General features: G+C 50.2%; 1 protein-coding gene across 1 annotated transcript in view; it reads right to left on the bottom strand.

Moving 5' to 3' along the window:
• Nucleotides 1-27,025, bottom strand: part of TCERG1L (transcription elongation regulator 1 like) — a 205,553-nt gene that overhangs the window by 28,962 nt on the left and 149,566 nt on the right. The window contains exon 8 of the mRNA XM_060093664.1: nucleotides 15,471-15,540. Coding sequence (XP_059949647.1) covers nucleotides 15,471-15,540 — 70 coding nt within the window. The remainder of the gene's footprint in view (nucleotides 1-15,470; nucleotides 15,541-27,025) is intronic.

Below are 27,025 nucleotides of genomic sequence, written 5' to 3'. Positions count from 1 at the left end.
GTCTCTTCACTCTGAGGGGCCTCATGTCCCGTGCATCTCGTCCCCCTCTTGGAGACATGATGGTGGCCACACCCTCCTGGAGCTCTGCCCCCCCCACCCCGCACTGCCCCTCCCCCAGCCCTCTAACTGCCACTGAGCTTATCCAGCTGAACCCCTAATGACGCGTGTGCATGTGCATACGTGTGTCTGTCCCGTGTGGGTGATCTGTAGGGCCAGTGTTTTCGGATTCTGCCCGTGTGCACAGTGCAGCACATTATTCTGTCAGACGCACTAGACCAGATGCAGTGCAGCTGGATTCTAGACACAGTGAGTCCTTTTAAGAACAACAAACTTTCATTAGTTTATCTGGGGCTGAGGGGACTCGGGCCTCTGGACCTGGCACATCGGCTACCTGTCCAGAGGCCACCTCTCCGACGCACAGACACACCTCCTTCCGCCTCCCGAGTCTTTCCATGGAGCCATCCTGGGGTCGGAATGGTCACCCTGGCAAAGAAATTATAGCCACTGACCCGCTGCCTGTTACAGTTCAAAGGAAAGTGTTTTTTTTTTTTTTGTCCAGTCTATGAGGGGAGGTGGTGAGAGAGAGAGAAGGAAGGAAGGAAGGAAAGAAGGAAGGGAGGGAGGGAGGGACGGATGGAGGGAGGGAGAAATGGAGGGAGGGAAGGGAGAGATTGATACAGAAGACTGCACTGTTTTTTCAGCAGGTGCACACTGGAGAGGTATATTTCTCAGCAAGTCTGAGGCTCCCCAGTTGACTCAAATATCAATACAGTTGTGCCCCCTTATCCACAAGGGATATGTTCCTAGACCCCCAGCAGACGCCTGAAACATTGACTAGTATTGAATCCTAAAGATATAGACATATGTTATGTTTTTTTCCTATCCAGACATACCTATGACAAACTTTAATTTATAAATTAGGCACAGTAAGAGATTAACAACAACAATAATAAAATAGAACAATGATGACAATATACTGTAATAAAAGTTATGTGCATGTGGTCTCTCCTTCTCAAAATGTCTTATTATACAAATTCAATGCCTTTTCCATCTTAACTTGAGCTCATCACGCACTGTGGCCAGAACTATTGCAGTGTGAGGTGTAATAGCAAAACTAGCATGAATTCCCTTTTTCCTTCTTCACAATTTCATGGATGGAAGATTCGTTCTGACCAGAGATCTTAGCAACTTTATCATACAATTTTTTTTTCTTTCCTTATTAAGTCAAGAACTTTCACCTTTTCACTTACAGGAAGCAGGTTCTGGCTTCTCTTTGGTAGATCCGAATTGCTATCCGAATTGCCAGCAGCACTACTCTTATGCTTTGGGGCAGTTATTAAGAAAAATCGGGGTCACTTGAACACAAGCACTGTGACACTGTGACTGTGGGTTGGACAACCGAGATGGCTACCAAGTGACGACCAGATGGGACAGGCTGGACAGAGGGATGAGTCACGTCCCGGGCAGGATGGAGCTGACGGTATGAGATTTCACGTTACTCAGAACGGCATGTGATTTAAAACACATGAGTTGTTTATTTCAGGAATTTTCCACTTAATATTTTTGGACCTCGTTTGACCACAGATTAGCTGAAACTGCAGAAAGCAAACTCTCAGGTAAGGGGGGACAACTGTATACACATGTGTCATCATCCCATCACCCAGATGGGCAGGAGCTCAGAGTGCAGAGTGGAATGCATACAGAGTCAACTGGGGCAAATTGCACACCTTCATGGCCTCATGTGGGGCATCAACAGTGCCCACCTTGTAGGGTCGTTGTGAGCATTCAGTGAAGTGATCCAGGTCACTCCCTCAGGGCAACGCCTCACCCAGCGGATGCCTCCTCCCTCCCTCTTTCCCTCCCTCCCTCCCTCTCTCCCTCCCCCCCTCTTTCCCTCCCTCCCTCCCTCTTTCCCTCTCTCCCTCCCTCCCTCCCTCTTTCCCTCTCTTCTTCCCTTTCTTCCTTCCTTCCCTCTCTCCTTCCTTCTGTCCTTCCCTCCTTCCTTTCCTCCTACTACTATACTTTGAGAGACTTTGAAGAAATAGAAGGTTTTTGATTTGACCATTGTCTGAATGCAGAACTTGAGATGGGAAGAGAAATAAATGCCAACTCAGGCTGAGATGGGCGACTGCAGCCCTGGTGATTCCATCTTCTGTAAAGACAATGCTGACGTCTGAGCAGCACCTGGTTCTGGAGAAAAAACCAAATGTGGTTGGTGGGGTTGAAGACGCTTCCCAGGTGGGGACGTCTTGCTGCAAAACCTGGGGCCAATGATGGGAGCGCTCTGGACCTTTTTGTTTGTTTGTTTTTTGGTAAAACAGATAGTTTGGACAGGATGATCTTTACACGTCTCCAAGCACTGCAGTTCTGTGATGCAAACGTGATCCTGCTCTTTAGTCCTGTGGAAATATTTAAACATCTTGATTTGCCATCAGTTTACGAGCTCTGTCTCCCCATTTTGCAGGTCCTGTAAACGTGATAAGTTCCTATAAACGTGGTAAGCGAGCCTCCTGCCTCCTGTCCAATCCACGCTTTCCTGCTGGTGAGGAGTGGGGGCAGGGCGGCCACCGCGCCAAGAGGTCTCCTGCACAGTCTGTGTCTGCTCCTGTCATGGCCACCGTCTGGGGTCCCCGCTGGTGGCTGGCCCATGGTGGCCTCCGAGGCTGTGCAGCCCCGGGTGAGGAGGGCCACTGAGTGACATGGGTTTTGTGCCAACCCACACTTCCTCCCTCCCTGCCCCTAGGCTGCTCCCCAGCTGGAGGGCGGCTGGGATGCCTTCCTGCTTAACCCACCAGCTGTCCGTAAACAGCGACTGCTGGGGGCCACAAGCTGCCAGCCCCCCAGGGCGGGTGAGCAGAGCGGTGTCCTTGCAAGGGTGGTCCTATGAGATAACGAAGAATGTATCTGGTCTTTGTCCCCGTTCCTGGCACAGAGCTTCAAAAAGGTGTGAAATTTGCTGAGTGAAAGGAGCCCTTTTGGCCACATCTGAGTTGATGCCAACAAGGCAATGCAGAGTGGGCCTGAGATGCTTTCAAGGGAGGGGTGGCCCACCCTGTGACTAGATGGTTTGAACTTTCAGTCTCACGCCCCCCACCTGAGGACGGGCAGGGAGCTGGGGACTGAGTTCATTCATGCAGCCAGTGATTGAATCGCTTGTGCCTGCATCATGACACCAGATATAAACTCTGCAGAATGGGGCTGGGGATCTTCCAGGCTGGCTCACATATCCATGTAAAGGGTGGGGCTGGCAGGTATACTGCAACTCCCCGGGGACGGCAGCTCCTGTGCTCGGGCCCCTCCTGGACCTCATCCCCTGCTTCTATTCCCTTTGGCTGTTCCTGAGCTGTACCCTTTACAACAAAACCGTCACCCTAAGCATAGCGCTCTCCTGAGTTCTGTGAGTCATTCTAGAGAATCATCAAACCTGCAGAGCGGTCATGGGAACCCCTGAATTCACAGCCAAGTGAGCCAGAAGCAGGCACGGTCAGGGGACTCCACTTTCCACTGACATCTAAAGTGTGTGTGGGGGTCTTGTTGGGACTGAGCCCTTGACCGGGGGGTCTTCACTGACTCCAGGGGGTTCAGGCCAGAGCAGTGCTGTCAGGAGGAGCGGCCAGCTCAGTTTGTTTCAACTCTGTGCAGCGGTGTGGCCCTCGTCAGCCAGGGCAGGCGGCACGGCTCCCGGGCGCCACCGTTCCCTCATCGGTGACCCCAGTGACCCCGGCTTGGCTGTAGGGCTCAGCTAATCTCCCTGCCCTGGAAGAGCTCCCGAGGGTCACACTTGTAGGATGGACACAGGCCCCCCACGGCCCCAGGCTCACCTATTTAAGAGAGGGGCAGAGAGTAATAAATAATCAACCTACTAAGTGTGCAGTTAGGTGGAGTATTCAGAGATGTTACCTGACTAGGAAGTTTAACACAAAAAAAAACCAGATGCGGGTGGGATAGGGGCCATCATGGGAGCAGGCGGGACCCAGGATGTCCCTGGGGGTCAGGGCTGCCTCCAGAAAAGGGTGCCTGGGAGCACATGCCAGAGAGTGAAGGAGGCCTGTGCACATGTGGAGAAGGGGACCAGGGCTCCACTGTGCAAAGGCCCTACAGAGCATCCAGAATGTTCCATAGACAGCCAAAAGGAGGCCACATGGCTGGAGCACCTAAGTGCTCACAGGGGCAGTGCTCACAGGTCTCTGGGGTCTCCTGGGCCACGGTTGGGGGGGACACGGCCTGTTACCCGAGTGAAGTGGGGAGACCTGGAAGGTTAGGCGTGGTGTGTCCTACGGTCCCCACTGCCCCAACCCCTGACTTGGCCCTCCGCCCCCTTGATTGCTCGGCCAGCGACGCCCCCAGGTATGAGGTCCAGGGTCGGCTCTGGCAGCTGCCGTGGGGTCCCTACCATGGCCTGCATCTGGAGCACATGGTTATTTATCCTCAAGACTCCAAGGGGCTGAGGCTCGCCAGCCCACGTCTTCCCAAACGTTTCCTGGACATGAAACGATTCCTGAATGCCTAATTCCTTGGTGTGCTTTTCCAGCTCATTCATTATTCTAGGCGGTGCACAAGATGCTGGCTGCTGCCTGCGGGGAAGGACGGAGTTAACAGGTGCAGTGCGTGCACAGAGACCCCGCGTCCCCTGCAGAGGCTCTCAGGGCTGTTAGTACCGTGCATTCCCCTTGCTGCTTTACAGACGCTCTGACCTGCTGACATCACGAGCTTCATGCAGGTTTGCACATGAGGCCACACCCTTTGGTCCATGCTTGTCACCCAGTTTGTGCATTTGACTTTGGACGTGTCCCCAGGGTTGTATTTTAGGGGCTCTGTTACCAGACTCTGAGCGATGGAAAGTCCAGCTGAGAGGTATTCGTGTCATATTCCCTCTCTCCCTCACAGTTCAAGTCACCCCTGAGCTCCCAGCCAGGACAGGGGAGTGGCCGTTACCCCAGGCCACACTCTGCGCTAATAGCCCTCATGGCCGTTCCTCACGGGTCCTCAGCACCGCCAACAGGGCAGCATTGGAGGTAATTAACAACACTCCCAGGGCTAACCACCCGGGCTCCTGGGTTCTATTCTAGAACATTCAGGTTGGGCTTGTGCAGAGAAGTCTCAGCTTCTCCATTTGCCCACAGCCTATACTGGGGATCTCCTGTGCCCTCCTGCAGTGGCATCATCTCAGGGTCTGCATGCCCTCCACCCGGGCTGGGTCCACGTGCTGGTGGCCATGATAAGCTGGGTCTGCAGCCTCTCCCTGGGGTCCCTCAGTCACGGCCCCGGCAGGAGGACCCCAGTCTTCCTCAGGTCCTGGTCTGCTCCAATCCGGTCCCGCACACGCTGCGCCCCGTCACTGTCTCGCACCTCCATGCCTTGGCCACGATGCTTCCTCTGCCCACAGGGTTCTTGCTGCCTTCTTTCCACTCACAGGTCTTGGCTGGGCTTCTGCCTGGTCACCTGGCCATCCCCTCAGAGGTCGTGCCCCACCCCGAGTGACCCAGCTGTTTGCTCTGTGCTCGCAGAGCATGGTGGCCCTGCAGCAGGTGGGACACATGATGTTCTTATTGGAGCCACAACTGGATCCACTCCTATAATCGCCAGGTGAGTCCCACAGGCAGAGTCAGGGCCTGATTGTGTGCCCACATCAGCACTAAGCATTGTGCTGGTGCCCAAAAAGCAGTCAACAAACACTTGTACACTTAGATTTTGTGGTTGAGTTTGTTCCTTGTGATCTTGAAGCTCATCAAATGCAGAGGAGCTCCAGGTCCTGCTTTCTAAAGAGAACGGGGAGCCCTGTCCTCAGATGCCCCCATGCAGCCATCCCCACCCCAGCTTTTGTCTTGGCGCTGAGGACCAGTGCCCTTCCCGAGCGCTCCTTCCACAATTTGTCCAGGATGTAACTGGCCCATTTTTGTAAGCCTTCCAAAGTGTGGCTGCTCTTATTTAACAGAATTGTCAGAGGAATTTGTAACACAAGGTTGCTTTTGTAAGTGCACTGTGGCCTGGTGTCACTGCCCCATGCAGTGCAGAGGGGTGAGGGCGAGACTTCAGGACTCGGGCAGGCTTGGAACCTGTCGTGCCACGATACCTGTCTGTCTGGATTGTCATCAACTTCCTCAAGCCCCACGTTCTGTATCCTCAAAATGGGAAGAAGGAGAAAGAGGAGGAGCGGGGGGACAGGACTGACAGTATGAGGTGATGTAGAGGCAGGTCAGGCGTTAATTAAAGGCTGGACCTGCACAGATTTCTCCTTGAATCTGCACTTTCACAGATGTGCTCTATGTTTTCAGATAACGCTCACCATTTCACTGACTCTCCATTTTTTCATCTGTGAAGTCAAAATTATAATAGTACTTGCCACATAAGATTTATTTGTAAGAATTAAGTGGAACAATAAGAATGCCTGATAGTTGTTGAAAACACTGTCAAACCCTCTCCTCCCACTTTACCTTCATCACTTCATTTAATCCTTATCACAACGCTATGGGGGGGCATGGTTTTCATCCCCATTTTCCAGCTGGGAAAACTGAGATGATGCATATAAAGTCCTCAGCACAATGGCAGGTCTATAAATAGTGATGGTGATGATGACAGTGATGATGGTGGTTGTGATGATGATGGTGATGATGATGATGATGGTGATGATGATGATGATGGTGCTGATGGTGGTTGTGATGATGATGGTGATGATGATGATGATGGTGATGATGATGATGATGGTGCTGATGGTGGTTGTGATGATGATGGTGATGATGATGGTGATGGTGGTGATGATGATGATGATGTTGGTGATGATGGTGATGGTGATGGTGGTGATGATGATGGTGATGGTGATGATGATGACTGTGATGATGATGATGGTGATGGTGGTGATGATGATGGTGATGATGATGATGATGATGATGATGATGGTGATGGTGGTGATGATGATGGTGATGGTGATGATGATGATTGTGATGATGATGATGGTGATGGTGGTGATGATGATGGTGATGGTGATGATGATGATTGTGATGATGATGATGGTGATGGTGGTGATGATGGTGATGGTGATGGTGATGATGATGATTGTGATGATGATGATGGTGATGATGACAGTGATGATGGTGCTGATGGTGGTTGTGATGATGATGATGATGATGATGATGGTGATGATGATGATGGTGATGGTGGTGATGATGATGGTGATGGTGATGGTGGTGATGATGATGATGGTGATGATGGTGGTGATGGTGATGGTGGTGATGATGATGATGGTGATGGTGGTGATGGTGATGATGATGACTGTGATGATGATGATGGTGATGGTGGTGATGATGATGGTGATGATGATGATGATGATGATGATGATGGTGATGATGGTGATGATGATGGTGATGATGATGATGGTGATGATGGTGATGATGATGGTGATGATGATGATGGTGATGGTGATGATGATGATGGTGATGGTGGTGGTGATGGTGATGGTGATGGTGATGATGATGATGGTGATGATGATGATGGTGATGATGGTGATGATGATGGTGATGGTGATGGTGGTGATGATGATGGTGATGATGATGCTGGTGATGCTGGTGAGGCTGGTGGGGGTGACAATGGTGATGGTGATGACAGTGATGAAGGTGCTGATACAGTGGCAGTCCTAATGATGATGGTGGTAACATGATAGTGATAATGATGGGGATGACAGTGACAATGATTCTTCACCTTCATTGTCTCTGGGGCTTCTGAGCATCCACACCAACCCTCCCCAGGCTGGGTTCCAGCCCTCTGTTCAGCTGGATGATGTCTCATCTTTTATTTAATTTAATTGATGGGAGGAATCTGTTCTTTCCTCTGGCAAAGAGGGCTAGGAATTTATCATCAAAATACTGCCAGCCTGTAACTCCGGTGTGAGACACGATAAGAAATTCTGCAGGAATCAAAGTGTCTGTGAATCTCTGCCTTGTAGGGCCTCAGACACTCTGTCGTTTGGGTTGTAACAAATGGACTTCAGATGAGGCAAACTTGGAAAGTTCTGTGTTCTCTAGTTTTTAGCCTCGATGCTGCTGTGTGGGATCGTGCCTCTGGCTGCCATCAGAAGACTGGAACATCAATCAGGTGGTCTCCAAGTCCCCTGGTGGGCCGGGGTGCAGGGCCACTGGCTCGACCAGCACTGCCCTTCCATGTGGACGGTCAGGATTCAAAAACAATGGTGGCGTCAAGGAAGATGCCTCCCCAGGATGGAGTCATGGTCAAGGGCACGATCTGGGCTCTGGCCCCAAGCAAGGAGCCATGGGACCTGACTGGGAACAGCTGTCCCTTGCCCTTACGGAGCAGCTGTGCCACCCAGCATGCAGAGATGAGGCTCTAAGATGGGCAGAGATGCAAAATCCACCTGGAGGAGCAGGATGCAGGGGGCCAGGCTGGGGCCTGGGCTGTCCCGGCTCTTGGGTACGTGTCCCCTAGCCACGGCTCACTGCTCCCCCGCTCTGTCTGACTGCTGACCCCCTGGCCAACTTCCTCATGCCAGCCCCTGCCCTGCTCCCCTAACCCGGGCTAATTTTGCCCTGGCCCCACCCCCGGCCCCTGATGTGGGTTGTCCTTCTGGTGACCCCTGCCAGGGAGGGGCTCTGGGGGTCACTAAGCCGTTCCCAGCTGTGCCGAGGCCAGGCAGACCCTCCACGGGGGTGACCGTGCTCACCGCCCCTTTCTGTCCATGTGTTGTGGCCGATTATGAGCCAGGAGCCACGTGGGCGGAGGGGTGAGCAGACCCCGGATCAGGAGCCACAGCACCCTGGACCTTCCACCACACTGATGGCCCAGTCACTGAGGGCCTCTGGAGGGACGCAAGGTCTCCCAGCTGCGGGTGCACTTGCATCTTGGAGGCCAGGGTTCCTTCCTGGGGAAGCACCTGTTGGAAGGTGTCTCACTGTAACAGCAGGTGGTCTCCCTCTGGGGTGGGGTGGTGCCCCTGCGAGCGCTGAGGGCAGGCCCCCGGGTCTCCAGAGACAGGTGCGAGCCACCTGCCGGAGGTGGCCGTGACCCCCCACCGGCCTTCGACCTGGCTCTCGCAGGTGTTATGTGGCCCTGTCTTTAGAGTTTGTTGGCTGAAGCTGAGAGGGCTCCCCAGCAGTTAGAGGTCCTCAGGCACGTCACTGGGGCCCGTGTGGTCACCTCATCTGGGGACTCACACTGCTGGCCTCAGAGTGCCAACACTGTCACCCAACAGGTGACAAGTCATACTGGCCGGCATCTGGTTCCCACTGCCCCTGCTGCCCCGGTTTCTAGTTGCACCTGCGAGGTCACCGCAGGCTCAGCCCTGAGAATAGGCCGGGGTGCCCTCAGGCTGAGGATTTGGGGTGCGTCTCACAGAGGCTACTTCATCGCTTACATCACAACAACAAATAAACCAAAACCGACCTCCTGCCTCTACTTGCTGCTTCCAGCGTTGTTTTTGGGGACATTGGAGGAAACGTAAGAGCCCAGTCACGTCCATCATAGGACACAGGACTCTAAGACGTTCTAGTCCTAAGGTTTAAGACAAAACAAACCTCATGGGCTTCCCTGGTGGTGCAGTGGTTGAGAGTCCGCCTGCCGATGCAGGGGAGACGGGTTCGTGCCTCGGTCCGGGAAGATCCCACATGCCGCGGAGCGGCTGGGCCCGTGAGCCATGGCCGCTGAGCCTGCGCGTCCGGAGCCTGTGCTTCGCAACGGGAGAGGCCACAGCAGTGAGAGGCCTGCGTACCGCAAAAAAACAAACAAACAAACAAAAAACACACCTCATGATGTGAAATAAAGCAAAGGCAGAGGGATGCTTTTCTATCTATCCAAGTCCTCACACAAAAGCAGATGGGCTGTTAGACTAAGAGAACAAGAAGCCCGCAGACAGTGTCCTCCCAAACTAAGGGGTGAGGCATCCCAAGAGCTTACATTGCGAGTGGGCGAAGCCAGACCATGGCACCAACGGACTCAGGGCACTGGTGGCTGCCCAGGGAAGCAGAGGGGTGGCAGAGGCCTGTGCCAGGGCCCTGAGCCCCATGAGTCTTTGATGTCCCCAGATGGAGGGGCAGCCACTGAGCTGTGGCTGCTAATGGGGGGGGGCACTGAAGCTGGACGGGGCTTCCGAGCTCCAAACTGCAAAGGGGCCAAGGTGACCCATGAGGGTTAGACAAGAATAAAACCAGGGATAAACACAGAGAAACTGACATGGGCGTAATCTAAACTAGAAAAGACACCTAGGAAAGGGGAGAGGAGACCCTGGGAAAAGTGAGGGAGCACATGGAACAGACCCACAAACACAGGGCACATTCACACAGTATGACAACAAGAGAGGAGGGGACCCAGGGCCCAGACACCAGCAAGGCCATCCCAGGTCACCCTCTTTCTGTCACCATTCCAATGAACCTGGAACCACAGCGATGGGTACCATCTCACCCCACACGAAGTCAGCGAGAGAACAATGAGACTAACACAGAGTAAATACCCGCAGGCAGAAGAGGCAGGAAGACAGCCCGAGACTCTGATGCAATTTTAACTGACTCTGAAAATGAGCTAAAGTTTTCAAAGAAAATGGTGGATGCTATAAAATAGCAGCACATATCAGATAGACAAATTCAGGGGAAGAAAAGGATATTGGACCAAAGAAAGACCTGAAAAGACATCTCAGAGATCCAAGAAATTAGAAATAAAAAAGGAAAAAAAAAACACTTTAGAAATGAATAAACCAGAAGTTGCACAAACTTGAGTAGAATAAATGCCGCACAGGTAATGCCTTAAGACTAACAGAAGGTGAGGAGAGGAAACTCAAGGAACAACAAGAAAATACATAAGAAGGATGCAAAACACAGTGACACAGCAGAAGGGCAAAGAAGAACCAAACAGTATACTTGGAGCTGCCAATGTGGAAACTCAAAGCAATGAAATAGAAATACTAAAATGTAATTCAAAAAAGTACCTTATATAGAAAAGATGCACAGCTACACTTGGAAAAGGAACATATCATACTTGGGACAATTACCCAAGAATCACCAAGATAGAGACATACTGTGTCATTTAAAGGCTAAAATTAAAAACTAAGATGGACTGAAACACATCAACTATGTGTCAATCTAGGGATTCATAATAAATTTGTCATGATTGGAGGATGCTGCTAGAGAGCTGACACAATTTTTTTTTTTTTTTTTTTTTGCGGTACGCGGGCCTCTCACTGCTGTGGCCTCTGCTGCTGTGGAGCACAGGCTCCGGACGCGCAGGCTCAGCGGCCATGGCTCACGGGCCCAGCCGCTCTGCTGCATGTGGGATCCTCCCGGACCGGGGCACGAACCCGTGTCTCCTGCATCGGCAGGCGGACTCTCAACCACTGCGCCACCAGGGAAGCCCAAAGATGTAATTTTATAGCAATCTTAATTTGTATTCACATACTTTCTAGCACTACCTTATAGCATTTCAGAGGAGCCATGCTCTTACTTTCTCAATAGCTAACTTTTCTGGGATTCTGGAAATCATGTATATGGAAGTGAAAGAGCTGGTCTCACAGTTCATGTGAGGACACAGCAGGCCGGCCCCTCCTTGCCGCCCACACTCACTGACCATCCTTTGCCTTTGCACCTCGGGGGGCAGCAGCAGCTGTCTGACTATGAACAGAGTGTTTCCTCTCCTCTCTCACAGCTGACTCTCTCTAGGTGTGTGGGCTTGATCTGGGGACAGGCTCAGGGGTGGCAGCTACAAAACCTCCAGATACTAGATTGTTTGGTCTTGTTCTGTCTTTTGGATGGTTGTATTCTTTTTTGGTCCTAGACAGATGCCCCCTGCCCCAGGTGGCCCCCAGGTGGGATGCAGAATTGCAGGTGGATGGATCATAGCCTCACAGCTCTGTGAGGGCACCTCGGTGTCACAGATGGGCATGGGGGCTGGGGACTTCCTCCTCAGGCTGCCCCCAAATCCTTAAAGATGCAGCCTGGTCCAGGGGACATGCTTTCAGTGTGACTTGGTCACCTTGGTTTGTCAAGAGGAAAGTAACGGAGGGCATATTTGGGGAAAGCAGAAAAATGCCACAAGGGCACTTTTGCTTATTCCATGCTCTTGTGTCTCCAGCCATGGCTGTATATGACTCCATGGAAGCACCTACTGAAGGTCAACTTTACCACTTACATCTAAGGCCATCAACGGGACTTCCCCAAAGTTTATGAGCTACCACAATAAACAATGTTCCAAGCCAAGAGATTTCTTTTGGTCACTTACGGTAAAAGGCTTCTGTACCAAATGGCCTAGAAACATAAATACATTTCCAAAGCCGTGGGGCCGATGATATTTAAAAACTCAAAAAAGTAACTGCACCCTGTCACGCTACAGAAAACCATTAGTTTAGCAGGAATCCCCTGGCTCGGCAACTGGCAAAAACTGGCACCTCGTGAAGGGGCTGGAAGCCGTACGTACCACTGACAGTTTCTTTACTAACGGGTTTTGTCAAGAGTGATAATTTCACTCTGGCTTTTAAACCAAATGACATACTTTTGCTGAATCCTTCAAATAACTCAACTCAATGATTTGAAATAAATTCTAAATTCTTTAAGTAGACAGCACATTTGAAAAGCAGGTCTGAACTATAAACAACTTACACATCAGAAACCAGCCGAACCCCTGGGCACTGCACACAAAGGGGAGATGCAAACAATCAATTTTCCGGTCCCAGGGAAGACGCACTACTGTGCATCACAAACACATTCCATTAAACAGTAAATAACAAGTCATCTGAAACAGCGCTTACCAGGTAGTTGAAAATATTTGAGTAATTTGAAAGCTTGTCATTGTGACATATTTCTCTTCCCAGGGAATTTTAGGAAAAGTTATCATTTGGACCTGAATCATATGCACAACTGATTTAATCCCATCTGTGTAAGAATGTTCAAAACGTATATGAACTGGGCCAGGGTGTGAAAAATATGCAGGGAGCATAGAGCAGTGTCCAAAGTGTGCCTTGTAGTTTAGAGGCCAGGATATGGCCGCTTAAGAGTCATAATTTGCAGAACCATTTAAGTGCTTTTTTTGTGAAAAATTACACTATGTATACGAAAGGGAAGGTCAAAATGGACTGATTCTGGCAGGTTCTCTGGAGCCTGGCCTCTTACTAGTTAGGCAACGTCTACTAAAGCAGCTGGAAGCTTGAGGAGTCCTTGGGCTTACTGACAACAACCTTCCCCAAAAGGACAAAAATGCCAAGATGATGCTGGTGTCCATGCACCCGAGTGAAGAGCTCTGAGCAAGGGGCATGCAGGTCCAGGCTGGGAGGAAGCTTTGGAAAAAGCCACACGAGGGTGAAGCTTCCCCTAGAGTGGGCACAGTTTGCAAAGCGGCTCAGAAGTGAATGACCAGGACTCATGGAACATTCTAGACCCTGAGTGCAGCCCCCCAACTTCCGCTGAAACCTTTTCCTCCTGGATCTCAGTGGCAGAACACAGTGACCCAGGGACCGAGGCCTGAACCATGGCGGGAGCCAGGTGCCTGGGCACCTGAGGGCCGAGGGGGCTTGGAATCATATAATGGCCAAAAGCTTCATGCAAACACCCGGGTTGGTTTCAAAGTCAGTGCTGAGTCATGGAGGAAGTCTTTCAGATGATGAAAACCGAGACTAATGCTTTGACATTATTTAAATGCCAAGTGTTCAGAGTTTGGGGCCAGTCCCACGGGAAAACGAATAAAACTGGGTGATATAGGCAGACATCCCCACTCCTTTGGAGCTAGCTGAGACCTCCCTCCTGCACGAGTTCAAAATGCATCCAGTAATGGCTAGATTGCTGTCTCTCTCATGCCTCAGGAAGCTCATCTTGTTTTTAAAATTATATACATTTATCCAAAGGTCACAGAGACTGGCTTAGCTGACAACCAGGGTGTGAACATAACAATAAAGAGGTGACGCTTGATTTCCTTTCCTGGAGCCCTTGGTCCCCAATGAAGACACTTGGTGTCCATTCTCTGTGGCCCACGCAAGTGTCCTTTGACCCCAAAAGTGACTGTCTAAGCACAGGATATGGGGAGCAGAAAAACAGAGGCCTGGGCGATTGGGCGGGAGGTGCCTTGCTCCTGCACCGCAGGGAGCCCCCGGTCCCGCCAAACCGCTGCCCCTGGTCTCTTTCACCGCAGAAGGAGAACCCACCCTCCACCCAGACTGCCCTCCTGTCTTGGGAAGGACACTGCTTACCCTTCCCTGCATTGTTTCCAGAAAGTTCTGTGGTGTCTGCTTGGTACCAGTTAAAATGACAAGATACTTGGGCCCTGGTCAGTGAAATAGTTTTGTGAGGGGTGCACAGTGGAAAAAGGCCAAAGGTGTTGAAATAAAAGGAATAATGCACCTACTTAGGATTAATTCTGTAGGTTTGTGTCTCCACAAGCACCCTGACCCCTGGCTGCCAGCCCTGCCTCCACTTCCTCTCTCCCTTCCTCTCCCACCGTCTTTCACCAGGAAGCCACAGGGCAAGGATGGAAGAGGTGAGAACGGGCTCAGGTTCTGAGTCAAGATTGCATTTTCCTTCATCACTGCGAACATTTGTTACTGCAAAAGTACTTCTCCTAAGGCACATTTTTTTAAAGAGAAAATATGCACAGTGCAAACATCCTGACAGCTGCTCAGGGATTCCTGCCGCAGGCCTGGGTGTCCCATGATGGGGGCTGATAAATGGGCACCAGGTACAGGACTGAATGCACTGCTAGGCTGGGATGAGGGCCATTCCCGCCGGGACATCGGAACCACGTTGGCTCAGGAAGTGGCCTCATGGGTCCCTTTTTAGATTCGCCTTCATCCTTCCCTGCCTCGGGCCTCCCACCTCCCCGTTCTGGGAACTTGGACACACAGACCCCGAATTTTACCCCTTTACGTAGAACTCAGTAGGAAAGGGACCACAGACAGGGCCTTCCAGGAGGGCCAAAGCGGGAACAACCATTCCCCGCCCCCAGCTTGAAAGGAAGGGCGGATTTCCCTCCCTCCCGTGTTGTGGCTACAACCAAATCATAACAAGCAAACTTGGATGGAGAACTTATTCTCCTGGTGCCACAGGAAGTCACACGGGCAACATCTCACTAGGGCATCACCCGCTTTGCAGATGAGAAGTCTGATGTGGGAGTGAAATTACTTCGCCCAAAGTCACTAAGCGAGCAAGACACGGAGCTGGACCTCCAAGCCAGGGCTGCCAGACGCACAACCCGCCGCCCCCCCAGCGCACGGCACCACCTTCACCTCGGTGCTCTGACGCTCCTCAGGGCCCCCAAAAGCAAGGCTAGGGGTGAACGTGGCCCCGGGGAGGCCTGGGGAGGGGAGACGACATCCAGTGTAGACCCGGGGCACCCAGAGCAGGTTCTGCTAAGACAGACCTGGGACCTCCCGCCCTCTGTTTAGGGGTTGGATCCATTCTTGGCTCAGTCAACAGAGTCAAAGGGATCCCTCTTCTTTCTCCACCACCCAATCATCCCTCGGAGAAAGACGCACAGGGAAGGACGCGGCCACCTACCGATTCCTCTTGGTTTTCACGTGTGCGTCTTCCCCACCATCTTCGGAACTTGATCCATCGCCGGGCTTGGCTGAAAGAAAGCCAAGTTCACCTGTTAACACGGAGCCTGTGGCTTTGACAAACCATTGGGAAGCACCACTTTCAAGCAGACTCATCTTGAAATTAAGAAAACAGACTTCCCTTAAAGATGGACCTCAAATCCTGTAACTACGCTCTCAGGGTGCACTCCTTTCATATTTCAGCAGAAGAGAAATCTGATGTGCTTTGGTGCAGAGAAGTCATCTCTAGCTGCTGGCTGTGTAGAGGCTGCTGGACCTTCCAGAGGGCTGGAGGAGGAAGGGGCGTCCACCTGACCCCACCCCTCACAGGACTTAGGCCCTGGACCAGCCCTGCTAGCCACGCTGCCTTCACGTTCTTGTGCTTGAACCACAGACCCGGACTCCCCGCTTTGTCTCCTGCAATGAACAACCCAATTTCTCCTGCATGCGGCGTGCCCACCACTGCTGTCTACATGTCTGCTTTCTAAAAGCTAAATTGATTTTGAAGCTGGGTCCCCTACTTACATCCTGAAGAGGTTGGCCCTATAAATGTTTGATGAGCTTTCGGAATGAAAAAGTAAAAAGGTGCTGCAGTGTTTCATATCTGTCTCCAAAAGGAAAGAGGAAAAATGAGTATAAAGATGGTTCTAGAGCATCATTGTTTTGGTGCTGACAGGTTGAATGATGTCCAAATACTCCCTGGCATCACAACTGCCTCCTTGCCTGCTTTTTATTCTGTGTCTGTCATCCCCAAGAAACCACTTTCTCATAACCACGTCCTGTGTGGGCACAGGTGCAGGGTCCTGGGCTCTGCAGTGCGTGCCCCATGTCCTCACCCACTGCCCCCATCCCCCAGGGCTGCTTGAACCCATGTCCTTCCTGAGGAGGCTCTGTAATGAGCTCATAATGAATGTGAAGCTTATGGGAAAAAATATGAATTTCCACGACTGCAAAGCCCTCCACACCTTTTCTTTTTATAAAACCTGACAATTCTCCATACGCGTGGTTTGAAATCCCAGTAATGCCCCCCTGCTCCGGCTCCAACCCCCATCTACTCTCCGGTTCGCTTTCGGTGCACAGTGTGGAGCTGCAGCGAGCTGAGAGGTTTGGGTTCTGGTGGCCGCTTCCCACCGACGGCCCGTCCACAGCGGGTCCTGCCCAGTACAGCACTGTGGGACCAGTGAGCGCTCCCTGGGTGAGAGCCCAAGCCCAGGTGGGCCTTTCAGGGCTCTCCAGTGGGGCCCTCCCCACCTTGGCTCCAGTGACACGTGGGGCTGGATGATGGGGCGTGCCATGCACCGTAGGGTGTTGAGCAGCATCCCTGGTCTCTGACTCCCAGACACCCAGCGCCCTTCCCAGACACCCAGCGCCCTTCCCAGTAGTGACCACCACAGATGTATCCAGTAATTGCCAAATGTCCCCCAAGGGACAGAGCCTCACCCCACCCCCTGCCCCTGATGAGAACCAGTGGTCTAGAGAGAGACCTTTGTGGTGACCGAGCTGACGGGGAGGGGACGGGCTTTCTTCTTCACTCCCATGCTCTCTCCCCACGCGCCCGTACATGGCTCCGACAGTCAATCCCCTCTGTGCTGTGACCCCAGAAGGCACATTTACCTCCCCTGCTCCTGCCCGGCTCTCCACCTCTGTGTCCCATGGGCCCCTCATCTCAGCACATTCCACCTGGATCTACCCATCCCAGCACATCCCACTCTCCCGTCTCAGCCCCCAGATCCACCAACACCCCTCCACATAGGAGCTGGGACTCTCCCTTACGATGCTCCTCCTGGCCCCCACTGGCTCTGGCTGGGTTTTGAAGAAGGAGTGGGTTGTGTTTGTCTGCTTGTCCTTCAGGCGGATACGCAGAGACATCATCATCAAGACATTTAATAAGGTGTAGACGAGGCAGCCCTTCCCCACACCCCGCACAGAACACACTCGGCGAGACCAAAGGCAAGACAGGAAAACTGAAGAAATAATGTTTTTAAATGAGGTCACACAATTATAAAGATGTGGGTTCTTTTCTAGAGTGTTTTTGTTCATTTTGAAGAACTCTATCATGAGTGAAGTTTCCTGATCAAGATTCAAAATTCAGAAGTCATAAAGGAAAACACAAATTTGACTGCCTTTAAAAATACAAGACCAAAGGAATAGCAGGAAAAACGGTGGAATAGGGGACTCTCGGGTCCGTCCCTCCATGAAAACAGCTGCCGAACTGGAAAAGTGACTGGAGTCAAGTATTTGAGAACTCTGGGACCTTCAACATCAAGGGCAGTGCTGGCTGGGGGGAGGGGCTGCTGTCCTTCAGCTGACCTCAGAGATAACGGAACAGAAACTTCAGTTCCGGGACTGAAAGTGACAAGGAATACGCACATAAAAACTAGTCTGGAGGGACTTCCCCGGTGGTCCAGTGGCTAAGACTCTGCACTCCCAATGCAGGGGGTCCGGATTTGATCCCTGATCGGGGAACTAGAGCCCACATGCCGCAACTAAGACCCAGTGCAGCCAAATAAATAAATAAAGATTTTAACAAACTAGTTTGGAAAAGTCACAAATGGACGGCTCCAACCCTCAAGCAGCAGGAATCAGAAATCCCTGAGGAGCAGGAGAATCACATTTCCAGCGCTGCCACACCATCACACTCAGAGAGTCCAGATCGCAATAAAAACTACAAAGCATACAAAGAAATAAGAAAGAAAGTATGGTCCATTCACATGAAAAAAAAAAGAATTGGACAGCAACCATCTCTGAAAAAGCCCAAGTACCAAAATTCACTCAAAATGGATGAAAGAGCTAAACGTAAGAGCTAAAACCATGCAAATCTCAGACAAAAATGTAGGGGGTAAAAGCCATGATGCTGGATTTGAAAATGGTCTCTTAAATATGACACCAAAACACTGGCAATAAAAGAAAAAAATAGATAAATTGGACTTAATAAAAAAATTTAAATTTCTTGCATAAAAGGACACTATCCACAGAGTGAAAAAGCAAACCACAGAATGGGAACCACATTTGCAAATTAAATATCTGATAAGGGATTCATAGTCATAATATATATAAAACTCCTACAACTCAGCAACAACAACTAAAACAAAAACAGCCCAGTTACAAACGGGCAAAGACTTAAATGGACCTTTCTCCAAAGAAGACACGCAAAAAGCCCATGAAAAGGTACTCAACACGTAGTCATTAGGGAAATGGAAATCAAAACCGCAATGAGGTACCACTTTACACACTCTGATGGTAATAAAATAATAATAAGAAGAATTTTAAAACGGAAGACAAGTGTTGACAAATAATATGGAGAAGGACGTGGAACCCGTGTGCACTGCTGGTGGGAATGCTAGACGGGGCAGCTGCTGTGGTAAAAGTTTGACTCTAAGAGTTAAACGTAGAATTACCATGTGAGCCAGAAATTCTACTCCTAGGTGTGCACCAAAAAGAACTGAAAACAAGGATTCAAACAGATATTTGTATGCCAACCTTCATACGAGCATTATTCACAACAGCAAAAAAGTGGAAACAACCCAAGAGTCCATCAACAGGTGAATCAATAAACAATATGTGGTTTATCCCTACAATGGAATACTATTCAGCTATAAAAAGGAATGAAGCATTGACACAGGCTATAACATGGATGGACCTTGAAAACGTTACGCTGAGTGAAATAAGCCAGACACAAATGGACAAATATTGCATGATTCCACTTACATGAGGCATATAGAACAGGCTAATCTATAGATATGGGAAGTAGAATAGAGGTTACCAGGGGATTTATCAATAAATGGTTAGAGTTTCTGTTTTGGGGGAGGAAAAAGATGGGAAATAATGGTGATGGTTACATAATGCTGTGAAGGTATTATTGATAAATGCCTCTGAACTGTGCACTTAAAAATGGTTAAAAAGGCAAACTTCATGTTATGCATGTTTTACCGCAGTAAGAAAAAAAATTCAAGATCAATTCGTTTTATGAAAAAAATCAAAAGAAAAATATTGGAATCACACTATAGACAAAATATTGATCTCCTTGATTTACAGGATTCCGTATAATTCAATAAGGAAGACAAACACACTTCACAGGAATACAGAACAAACAAATGGCCAATCAACCAGGTGAAAGGTTCAATTTCACTTGCAATTAAAGAAATGCCAACTGACACAATGAATGGGTCTAAAAACTTAAGATTGGATGATCTACAGTGCTTATGAGAATAGGCAGAATCTATTAGTGGGCATGTGAACTGGTTGATCTTTTTGGAGGACGATTTAGCAATATCTGTCAAAATAAAATGCATGTACCTTCTGACCTGGCAATTCCAGTAATATGAATTTATACAAGAAAAGTACTCGTAAAAATGCTCCTAAGATAAATATATGTGTACAAAGGTGTCATATCAGCATTCTTTGTGTGCATGAACAAACAGATGACCTAGAAGCCCACCAGCTGGAAAGAGTCATGGGTATCCAGCCTAGAGAGAGAAAGAGAGAGAAAGAGAGAGAAGAGGGATGGGCTATGGGGGGCGAGGGGCTCAGGACACGGGGAGCCGGAAAGATACCCACAGTGGTGAAAAGCAGAAAGTGCAGCATGTCAATTCCTCAGCTGTTCTACTAAAAATATATTCAATACATACTCACAAACATCTACCTATTTTCAAAATTTATTGTTTTATGCCTTTAACCGGCAAGGAAAGGCATGTACATTTTTTTAAAAAGGCACTGAGCATACAGTGAGGCTGGAGCAGGTGGTCAAAGCTCTTCTGAGTCTGTGAGACAAATGTCTTCCTTTGGGCAAGTGGAGGTGATGACCCCTATTATGTTCGGTGCCCTCTCTCAGAAGGGAAGGCACAATGTCTGGTTAAACTTGCTGGAGAACTGCAGGAGCGGATTTGTTGGGGGAGGGCATGTTTGTATTCAGAGGAGAACCCCGGTATGTGGCAGACACCTGTGCCCCAGGCAGATGCAACTTGGAAAAGTCCAGGGCTGTAGCTGCCCCCAGGGATCTAGGAACAGTGGTGCTCCGGCCTGTGAATTGCGCGAATCCAAAGTTCACCCCTTAACGGCAGGTGCTGGTCACCGAGGCTGGGGTCACGTCCATCACCTGAGCGGGCTCCACTCCTCCGCTTCCAGACTCACTAGCTTTTTCCAGGGGAGCCGTACGCCCTTAACACAGATGAGCTTTCACCTTAACCCACGTGAACAAAGCATGTGACCTGAGATCTTCGGGAAGTTCTAGGGGCGTCTGCAAACATCTGGCTGAAAAGACCGACAGCGGGTTATACAGTCTTGATAGTCAAGCAATGCACAGGCTGCTCAGCAGAACAAGACCTCCAAGTTTCTCCACCCCTGGAAATGCTCACAGCCCACAAGGAGTGCTGGCCCGAGATGGGGCCGTCCTATCAGTGGGATGGCCCCTCCGGCCAAAGTCCGGTCCTTTCACTGGGGTGTCTGCAAACAAGGCAGCTTGGGAGCCTGGCAGACAAAGTGATGCGGTGCTTCCGTCCCGGCCTCTGCGAGTCATCAGCCCCTAGTGGGTCGCCTGCCCAATGAGGCAGTACCGAGCTGAAACCTTCGTCAGCTCCTGAGACTGTGACCTGGGAACCCTGCCAAGAGAACGTGTGCTCGGCCCACCTGGAACGCTGGGGGAAAACGGCCCCGGGTGGAGGCCTGGCTGGGCCGTCCGAGCTCCACCGGCACGACGGCTGCCCTCACTCCCAGGCCAGGAGGGCAGGGCAGCTTGAAGCACTAAGTTCCGGGGAAACTGCTTTGAAAACTGCCGTTCCTGTCTCACCTGTTTAGCAGTCCTGGGTCTTGAAGGCACAGAGACAGGACATAACCCCTTTATCGGCACTAATTCAGGGCGGCATCTAGAAACCTGGATGAGCCTTGGCCCTGCCCGTCCAGCAAATGGAAGGTGAGTGTTACAGAGCATCGTAAAGACCCCACGGTGCCTGCACATCCGGCTCCTCCCTTCCCATCACAGGCTGCCTGGTACATTCTGTCAATAGCGATTCTCTGGAGGGAAGACCTGTCTCCACTCACCTCGCTCACGTGCGGTCCCGTTACCGGGGCTGACCAGTGTGGGCACCGATGCTGATAATGGCGTTAACAAGCCACCTGTTTCATTCACTGTGCAAAGAGGAGGCGTGGGCGAGGCTGCCAGGTGGCGTCGGGCTGTGGATGGGACACAGGTCCCAGGTGATGGTCGGGGTTCCTCCCAAACAGCCGGGGCAGGTGACTTCTGCGTGGGGAGAGCCCCTCTCATCCACCTGAGTCCTCGCGGATGAACAAATGAGGCACATCTCTGCCACTTTGGAGAACACCCAGCATCTGTGTTTTCAGCAGTCCTGGGTCTTTTGGAGTACCGGGCACCTGGTCCCACTGTGAGGTGGAGGTCAGTGCACCGTCCCTGGGCAAACAACGCTCGGGAACGTGACCCGTTCACAAGTCCTAGCTGGGTTTACTCACAGGGACGGTTTCATGTCCTCCTTGGTGAAATGCATGTCATTGTCAATGTACATTTGTCTTGAATATAAACGACTGAAATGCTTACAGAGCAACTGAAGGCAAGTGACTTCCTGCCACGTGGAAGCGCCAGGCTCCCCACACCTGACTGTCCTGTGTCAGGCACAGGGAGAAAAATGATTTCCAGAAGCCCCTTTTTATCGTATGCTCATAAGATGCCTGGCGAGGCTGCCCCGCCTCAGATCTGGAGTCACACCCTCCAGGGTGCAAACCCTGGTCCCCCACTGGATAGAAGTGTGACCTTGAGCATGTCAGCTGATCTCCTTTCTTTAATTCCCTCTTCTGTAAAACAGGTATAAAGATGCTGGATTGCAGAATAATGGCCTCCAAAGATGTCCACATCCTGATCCCTGGAACCTGTGAATATATTAGGTTGCAAGGCAAGGGGGATGAATGCTCCTAACCAGTCGACCTTGAGACGAGTGGTGAGCCTCAGACATCCAGATGGGCCCAGGGTCATCACAAGGACCCTGGAAAGTGGAAGAGGGAGGCGGAAGACTCAGCCAGAGAAAGAGCTGAAGATGCATTGCTGCAGCTTTGGAGCGGGTGGGCAGGGCCATGGAGCCCAGGAAACCAGGTGGCCTCTTGAAGCTGGAAGAGACAGGGGAACGAGTTCTCTCCTAGTGCCTCCGGAAAGAATGCAGTTCCGACAACACCAGTGAGACGTAAGCTGGGCTTCTGAGCTCCAGGACTGGAAGGTAATACATTGGTGTTGGTTTTAAGTCACTAAGTTTGCGATGATGTGTTACAGCAGCAAAAGGAAGCTGATATGGATGGCGCCCACCTCCTGCGGCTGCGGTGAGCATGAGGAAACAAGCGCCCCTTTTTCCCTCCAGGGTTCCCTCCCCGTTCCCCCACTCAGCGCTTCTCGCCCCCCCCCCCCAACGCTCCCCCAACCCCAGCGCCGCTTCCTGTCCTCCTCATCCACTGGGAGGCACCCGAGGGAGACGAAAGGTAGGAGAGAGAGGCTGGGAGATACTCCTCCTCATCTCTGTCCCCGCCTCCTGTCTCCTCCACCCCAGAGGATGGGCCCACAGGCGTTTCATCTGATCACCCTCTGATACACCCCACCGGACTGAACCAAACCCTCCCAGCAGAAGGGACGGTACCCAGCTGTGGACGGTGCAGGTGACCAGGCAGCAGGTGCCTCAGCCAGACTGCCAGAAGATTTCTACCTGGGACAGAAAAAGAGGTCACCTGCCATTTCAGTCAACAAAGAATGTTTGTTTGATGGCTAACAAGCCATCAGCCACAGCAGGTGTCCTGATGGTGAGCCCTGAGGGGACTTCAGGATGGAGAAAAGCAGGATACTGGCCCTAGATAGCTGAGATGCATGTCTAAGGAATGATTTCAATGGGCCCAGACCCTTGGATCTTCCCACAGAAAAACACTAGAATCGTTCACTTGAGATGTCTGGTTTTTATGATTAGCTGTAATCTTTGACGTTCCATTAAATGTTGTTTTTTTTTTTTTTCCTCAACAAAACCTCCTATATACCCTGGCTCTTCCCTGACCTCTTTGGAGCAGATCCTCCGAGCGATCTGAGAGGCTGTCCCCCTGGCTTATAGTCCTCAGTAGGTCCCCGAATAAAACGTTAACTCACAACTTTCAGTTTTCCTTCAGTCTACACTACCCATTGCTCAGAAGAGAGGTCTTTGGTGCTGCAGGTAAATACAATGGAAGAATTGAGCCTCTAAGAGATTTGAGAAATGCTGAAGCTGGCGGAAAAACACACAAGAGTATGGTACCCTCCACACTGAAGAGCATGTAGCGGCCCCGAGAACATCAGGACATAGAACGGATGAGGGGTGAAGGCTGGTACTTGGCATTTCACGTCAGTTCAACAGGCACTTATTCCCAATTAACAGTGTGTCTGCTAGAGACATAAAAAATCTGGATGTGCTGCAAGATAATTAGGAAATAATTCAGGCCTTCATCTGAACCTCTCAGCAATGAAAACAGAATGGAAAAAAGGCGACTTTTCCCTTATCTGCTGAATGATGAACCGCTTAGCACTTTTGGCATCTCTGTATCCTTTTCCCTGTAGTTGTCTGACACTCTTAGCTCCCCCTTCCACAGCTGACATTCCTAGTACACACACACACACACCTTCAAACCTACTAGCAGTTAAATGTGGCAGCGATTTTGTCAAATTCATTTATTTCATTTGCCTATTGAAAAATAATCAATATCAACTGGAATGTTTAATGCTTCCATTTCAGGCGAGAAACAGGCTTTAATATTCAAATCTATAATGACTCATAGTTGAACAAAATGTGAAAAACAAAATTCTACACTGAGAACAATATCTTCTAGAGCTGCTTCTTATAATAATTAGGGTCAAATCATTGGATGAGTCATGATGGATGACCAGCCAGGGGAAAACGTCCCTTGCTGGTGGCCTGAGGTCATCAACTCCACCTGCTCTTTGCTAATTAGTCCTCCAGAAATACTTCCTGTCCTGTTTCGCAGCAAACAGAACAATTGCGGTGAGTGGTTCTTAGGAAATTAGAAGTAATGCATTTAAATGGCAATTCTACTCTGCAACAGCAAGTTGAGAATTGAGGTCATTTGCATATCTTTAAGATTCAAGTTAAAATACACTGGTTTAAGGCAGTGTCTTCCTCTTTTTATAAGAGTTAAGTAAGGTTAAAGCTCATTTTGTAACTGCTTGTAAGTTTATAATCACACATCTATCTAGATAGAGTAGTTAAGGGGCTACCATTATAAAGGTGGCAGACAAAATGACTTGATATGTTAAATCTATGAGAATCAGGTATTTCCGGTTGTGTCTGTTAGATTTAAGGTTCCCTTCTCCACCTTTTTAAGTGTAAAATGAGATTCAGGTCAGCAGAGTGAAGTGGAGCCATGATCTATGACCCAGATAATTCAGGTCCTTGTTGCAATTAATTACACAAGGAGGCCATTGGACCAACATCTAAGCCAGTAGAAGCCTCCAGGTTACAAATCAATGGACACGCTAAGGAGGCCCAGTCTCGGCAGCAGGCTGGGCTTTACCTCTCGCCCATCAGGTAATGTCCTCTCTCCGCCTCTGCACCGTCACTAGGTCAGCCTTCCCAGGCGCCAACCACGTCCAGTTTGGTGCTGCGGGATTGGAATCGGTTTTTGCTCAAACGAACTCTTCGCGTTTCTAATACGCCTGATACTCTTTTAACGCTGTCTTCCACGTACAGTCCTCACAAGCCTTGAAAGGGCAGAAGACTCAGTGGGGGACCCTGCAGACCCCTCTCTGCTCTCGCAGCCCTGACTCCACTTGGTCCAGAGGAGAGAAACAGGCCAACAACTGTACACTGACTGCTAATGCGTGCCTTCCTTTCTCATTCCTTCCAGGCCTTGGGAAAAAAAAAGAAACAGCACCCAATTATCTCCAAGAATGACAGCTGAAGAAAGGAGCAAGGACTCTGCCTGCATTGTTTGTGTCTACCAAGAAAATAAACATCATGGCTATGACAAACTGCACCCAGGGCTTCCCTGGTGGCGCAGTGGTTGAGAGTCCGCCTGCCGATGCAGGGGACACGGGTTCGTGCCCCGGTCCGGGAAGATCCCACATGCCGCGGAGCAGCTGGGCCCGTGAGCCATGGCCGCTGAGCCTGCGTGTCCGGAGCCTGTGCTCCACAGAGGGAGAGGCCGCAACAGTGAGAGGCCCGCGTACCGCAAAAAAACAAAAAACAAAAACTGCACCCGACTGTCCCTGAGGTTTGTAGGTCTCAGGACACCCCCTCCCAGGGTGTGCTGTTCTCTCTTGCTCCAGAGTGAGGGTCTTGGGATATGGGTGTCTGTGAGGGGTTTTTGGTTCAAGCCTCCATTCAGCATGCAAAGCATCCCTTTTAAAAATGGATGCCACTTAATCAAAGGAGGAAACAAAATCACAAACCCAATTCTTACTGTCCCTGAGCACAGTTCAGTGTTACAGACTCAGTTGGATGTGCACCTAGAACATTCCTTTTTCTCCACATCAGTTGACCTGAGTTGACTCTTGGCAGCGGGTGGGGTGGTGGGTACGGTGGGGGGGTGTACTCTTTATCTTAAGTGAGGGGGACTATTAACCATGTCAATCTCTCCATCCTAGCAAACTGCTACCAGCTTTGCAAGAGCAACCTTTCCCATGTCTTTTAGCACTGGTAAAAATGTTAAAACTTTTATGATACCTTTTCCTAAATTTCCATTCAAATACCTCTGGCTCTGACTAAAAATGGGGGCTGGTCTCTGTCATCTGTGTTAGCCCCACCTGAGGCGGAATCAAAAATATCACTGCAAACCCAATAAAACACCAACAAAAATAAAACAAACACTTCTTCAAGGGGTCAAGATCCTATTTCCTGGCCTTTCAGCCAAGCTCTGCGGGTCAGTCAGGGAGAACCACTGATCTCAAGTTTCCCCAGTGAAGCCAGTACTATTTCAACCCATGTGCTCAGGGAGTGGGCCTTTCCCAACACAGCAGCTGATTAAAAATGTATGAGATCTAATCGGAAAGGATCCTTTCTGAAGATGTTAAGTGTTCTCCTCTGACTCTTGGGGATACGAGATTTGTTGGGGCATCATTGGGAACAGTTACTGTCTGCAAGCACCCGATTCCTCTACGGCTGAGAAGAATCTTTCTCCTCTCCACATGCACTTCCATTGAAATCAAACATCCCTTCAAATAAAGAACGGATGGATTTCATACAAAGCTCTGAAGTGGGTGTGTGAGGAGGAAGGGTTACGTGCTCCCATTCGTGACATGTGGTCTCAAGGGGCGTTCCTATGACATTTGGAACAAAAATTAAATGCTGGAGAAAAAAAAAAAAACAGGAATTAGTACATCAAAATGACCACCGTGGATGAGCTTGAAAAGTGAGAATTTTCTGCATTTTCTAAAATGTTTAACCAGCACACACTAATTTGATAGTAGAAAACAGATTTTAAAAGCAAAAAAAAAAAAAAAAGTTAAATGCAGGCTAATGTCTGTGCTGGAAAGGAAGTTTTGAGTGGCTGACA

This window comes from Mesoplodon densirostris, chromosome 1 (genome assembly GCF_025265405.1).
Source record: "Mesoplodon densirostris isolate mMesDen1 chromosome 1, mMesDen1 primary haplotype, whole genome shotgun sequence".
NCBI classification, from domain to species: Eukaryota; Metazoa; Chordata; class Mammalia; order Artiodactyla; family Ziphiidae; genus Mesoplodon; species Mesoplodon densirostris.
The sequence above is the reverse complement of the archived record's forward strand: the minus strand, read 5'-3'. Positions and strand labels throughout refer to the sequence as shown.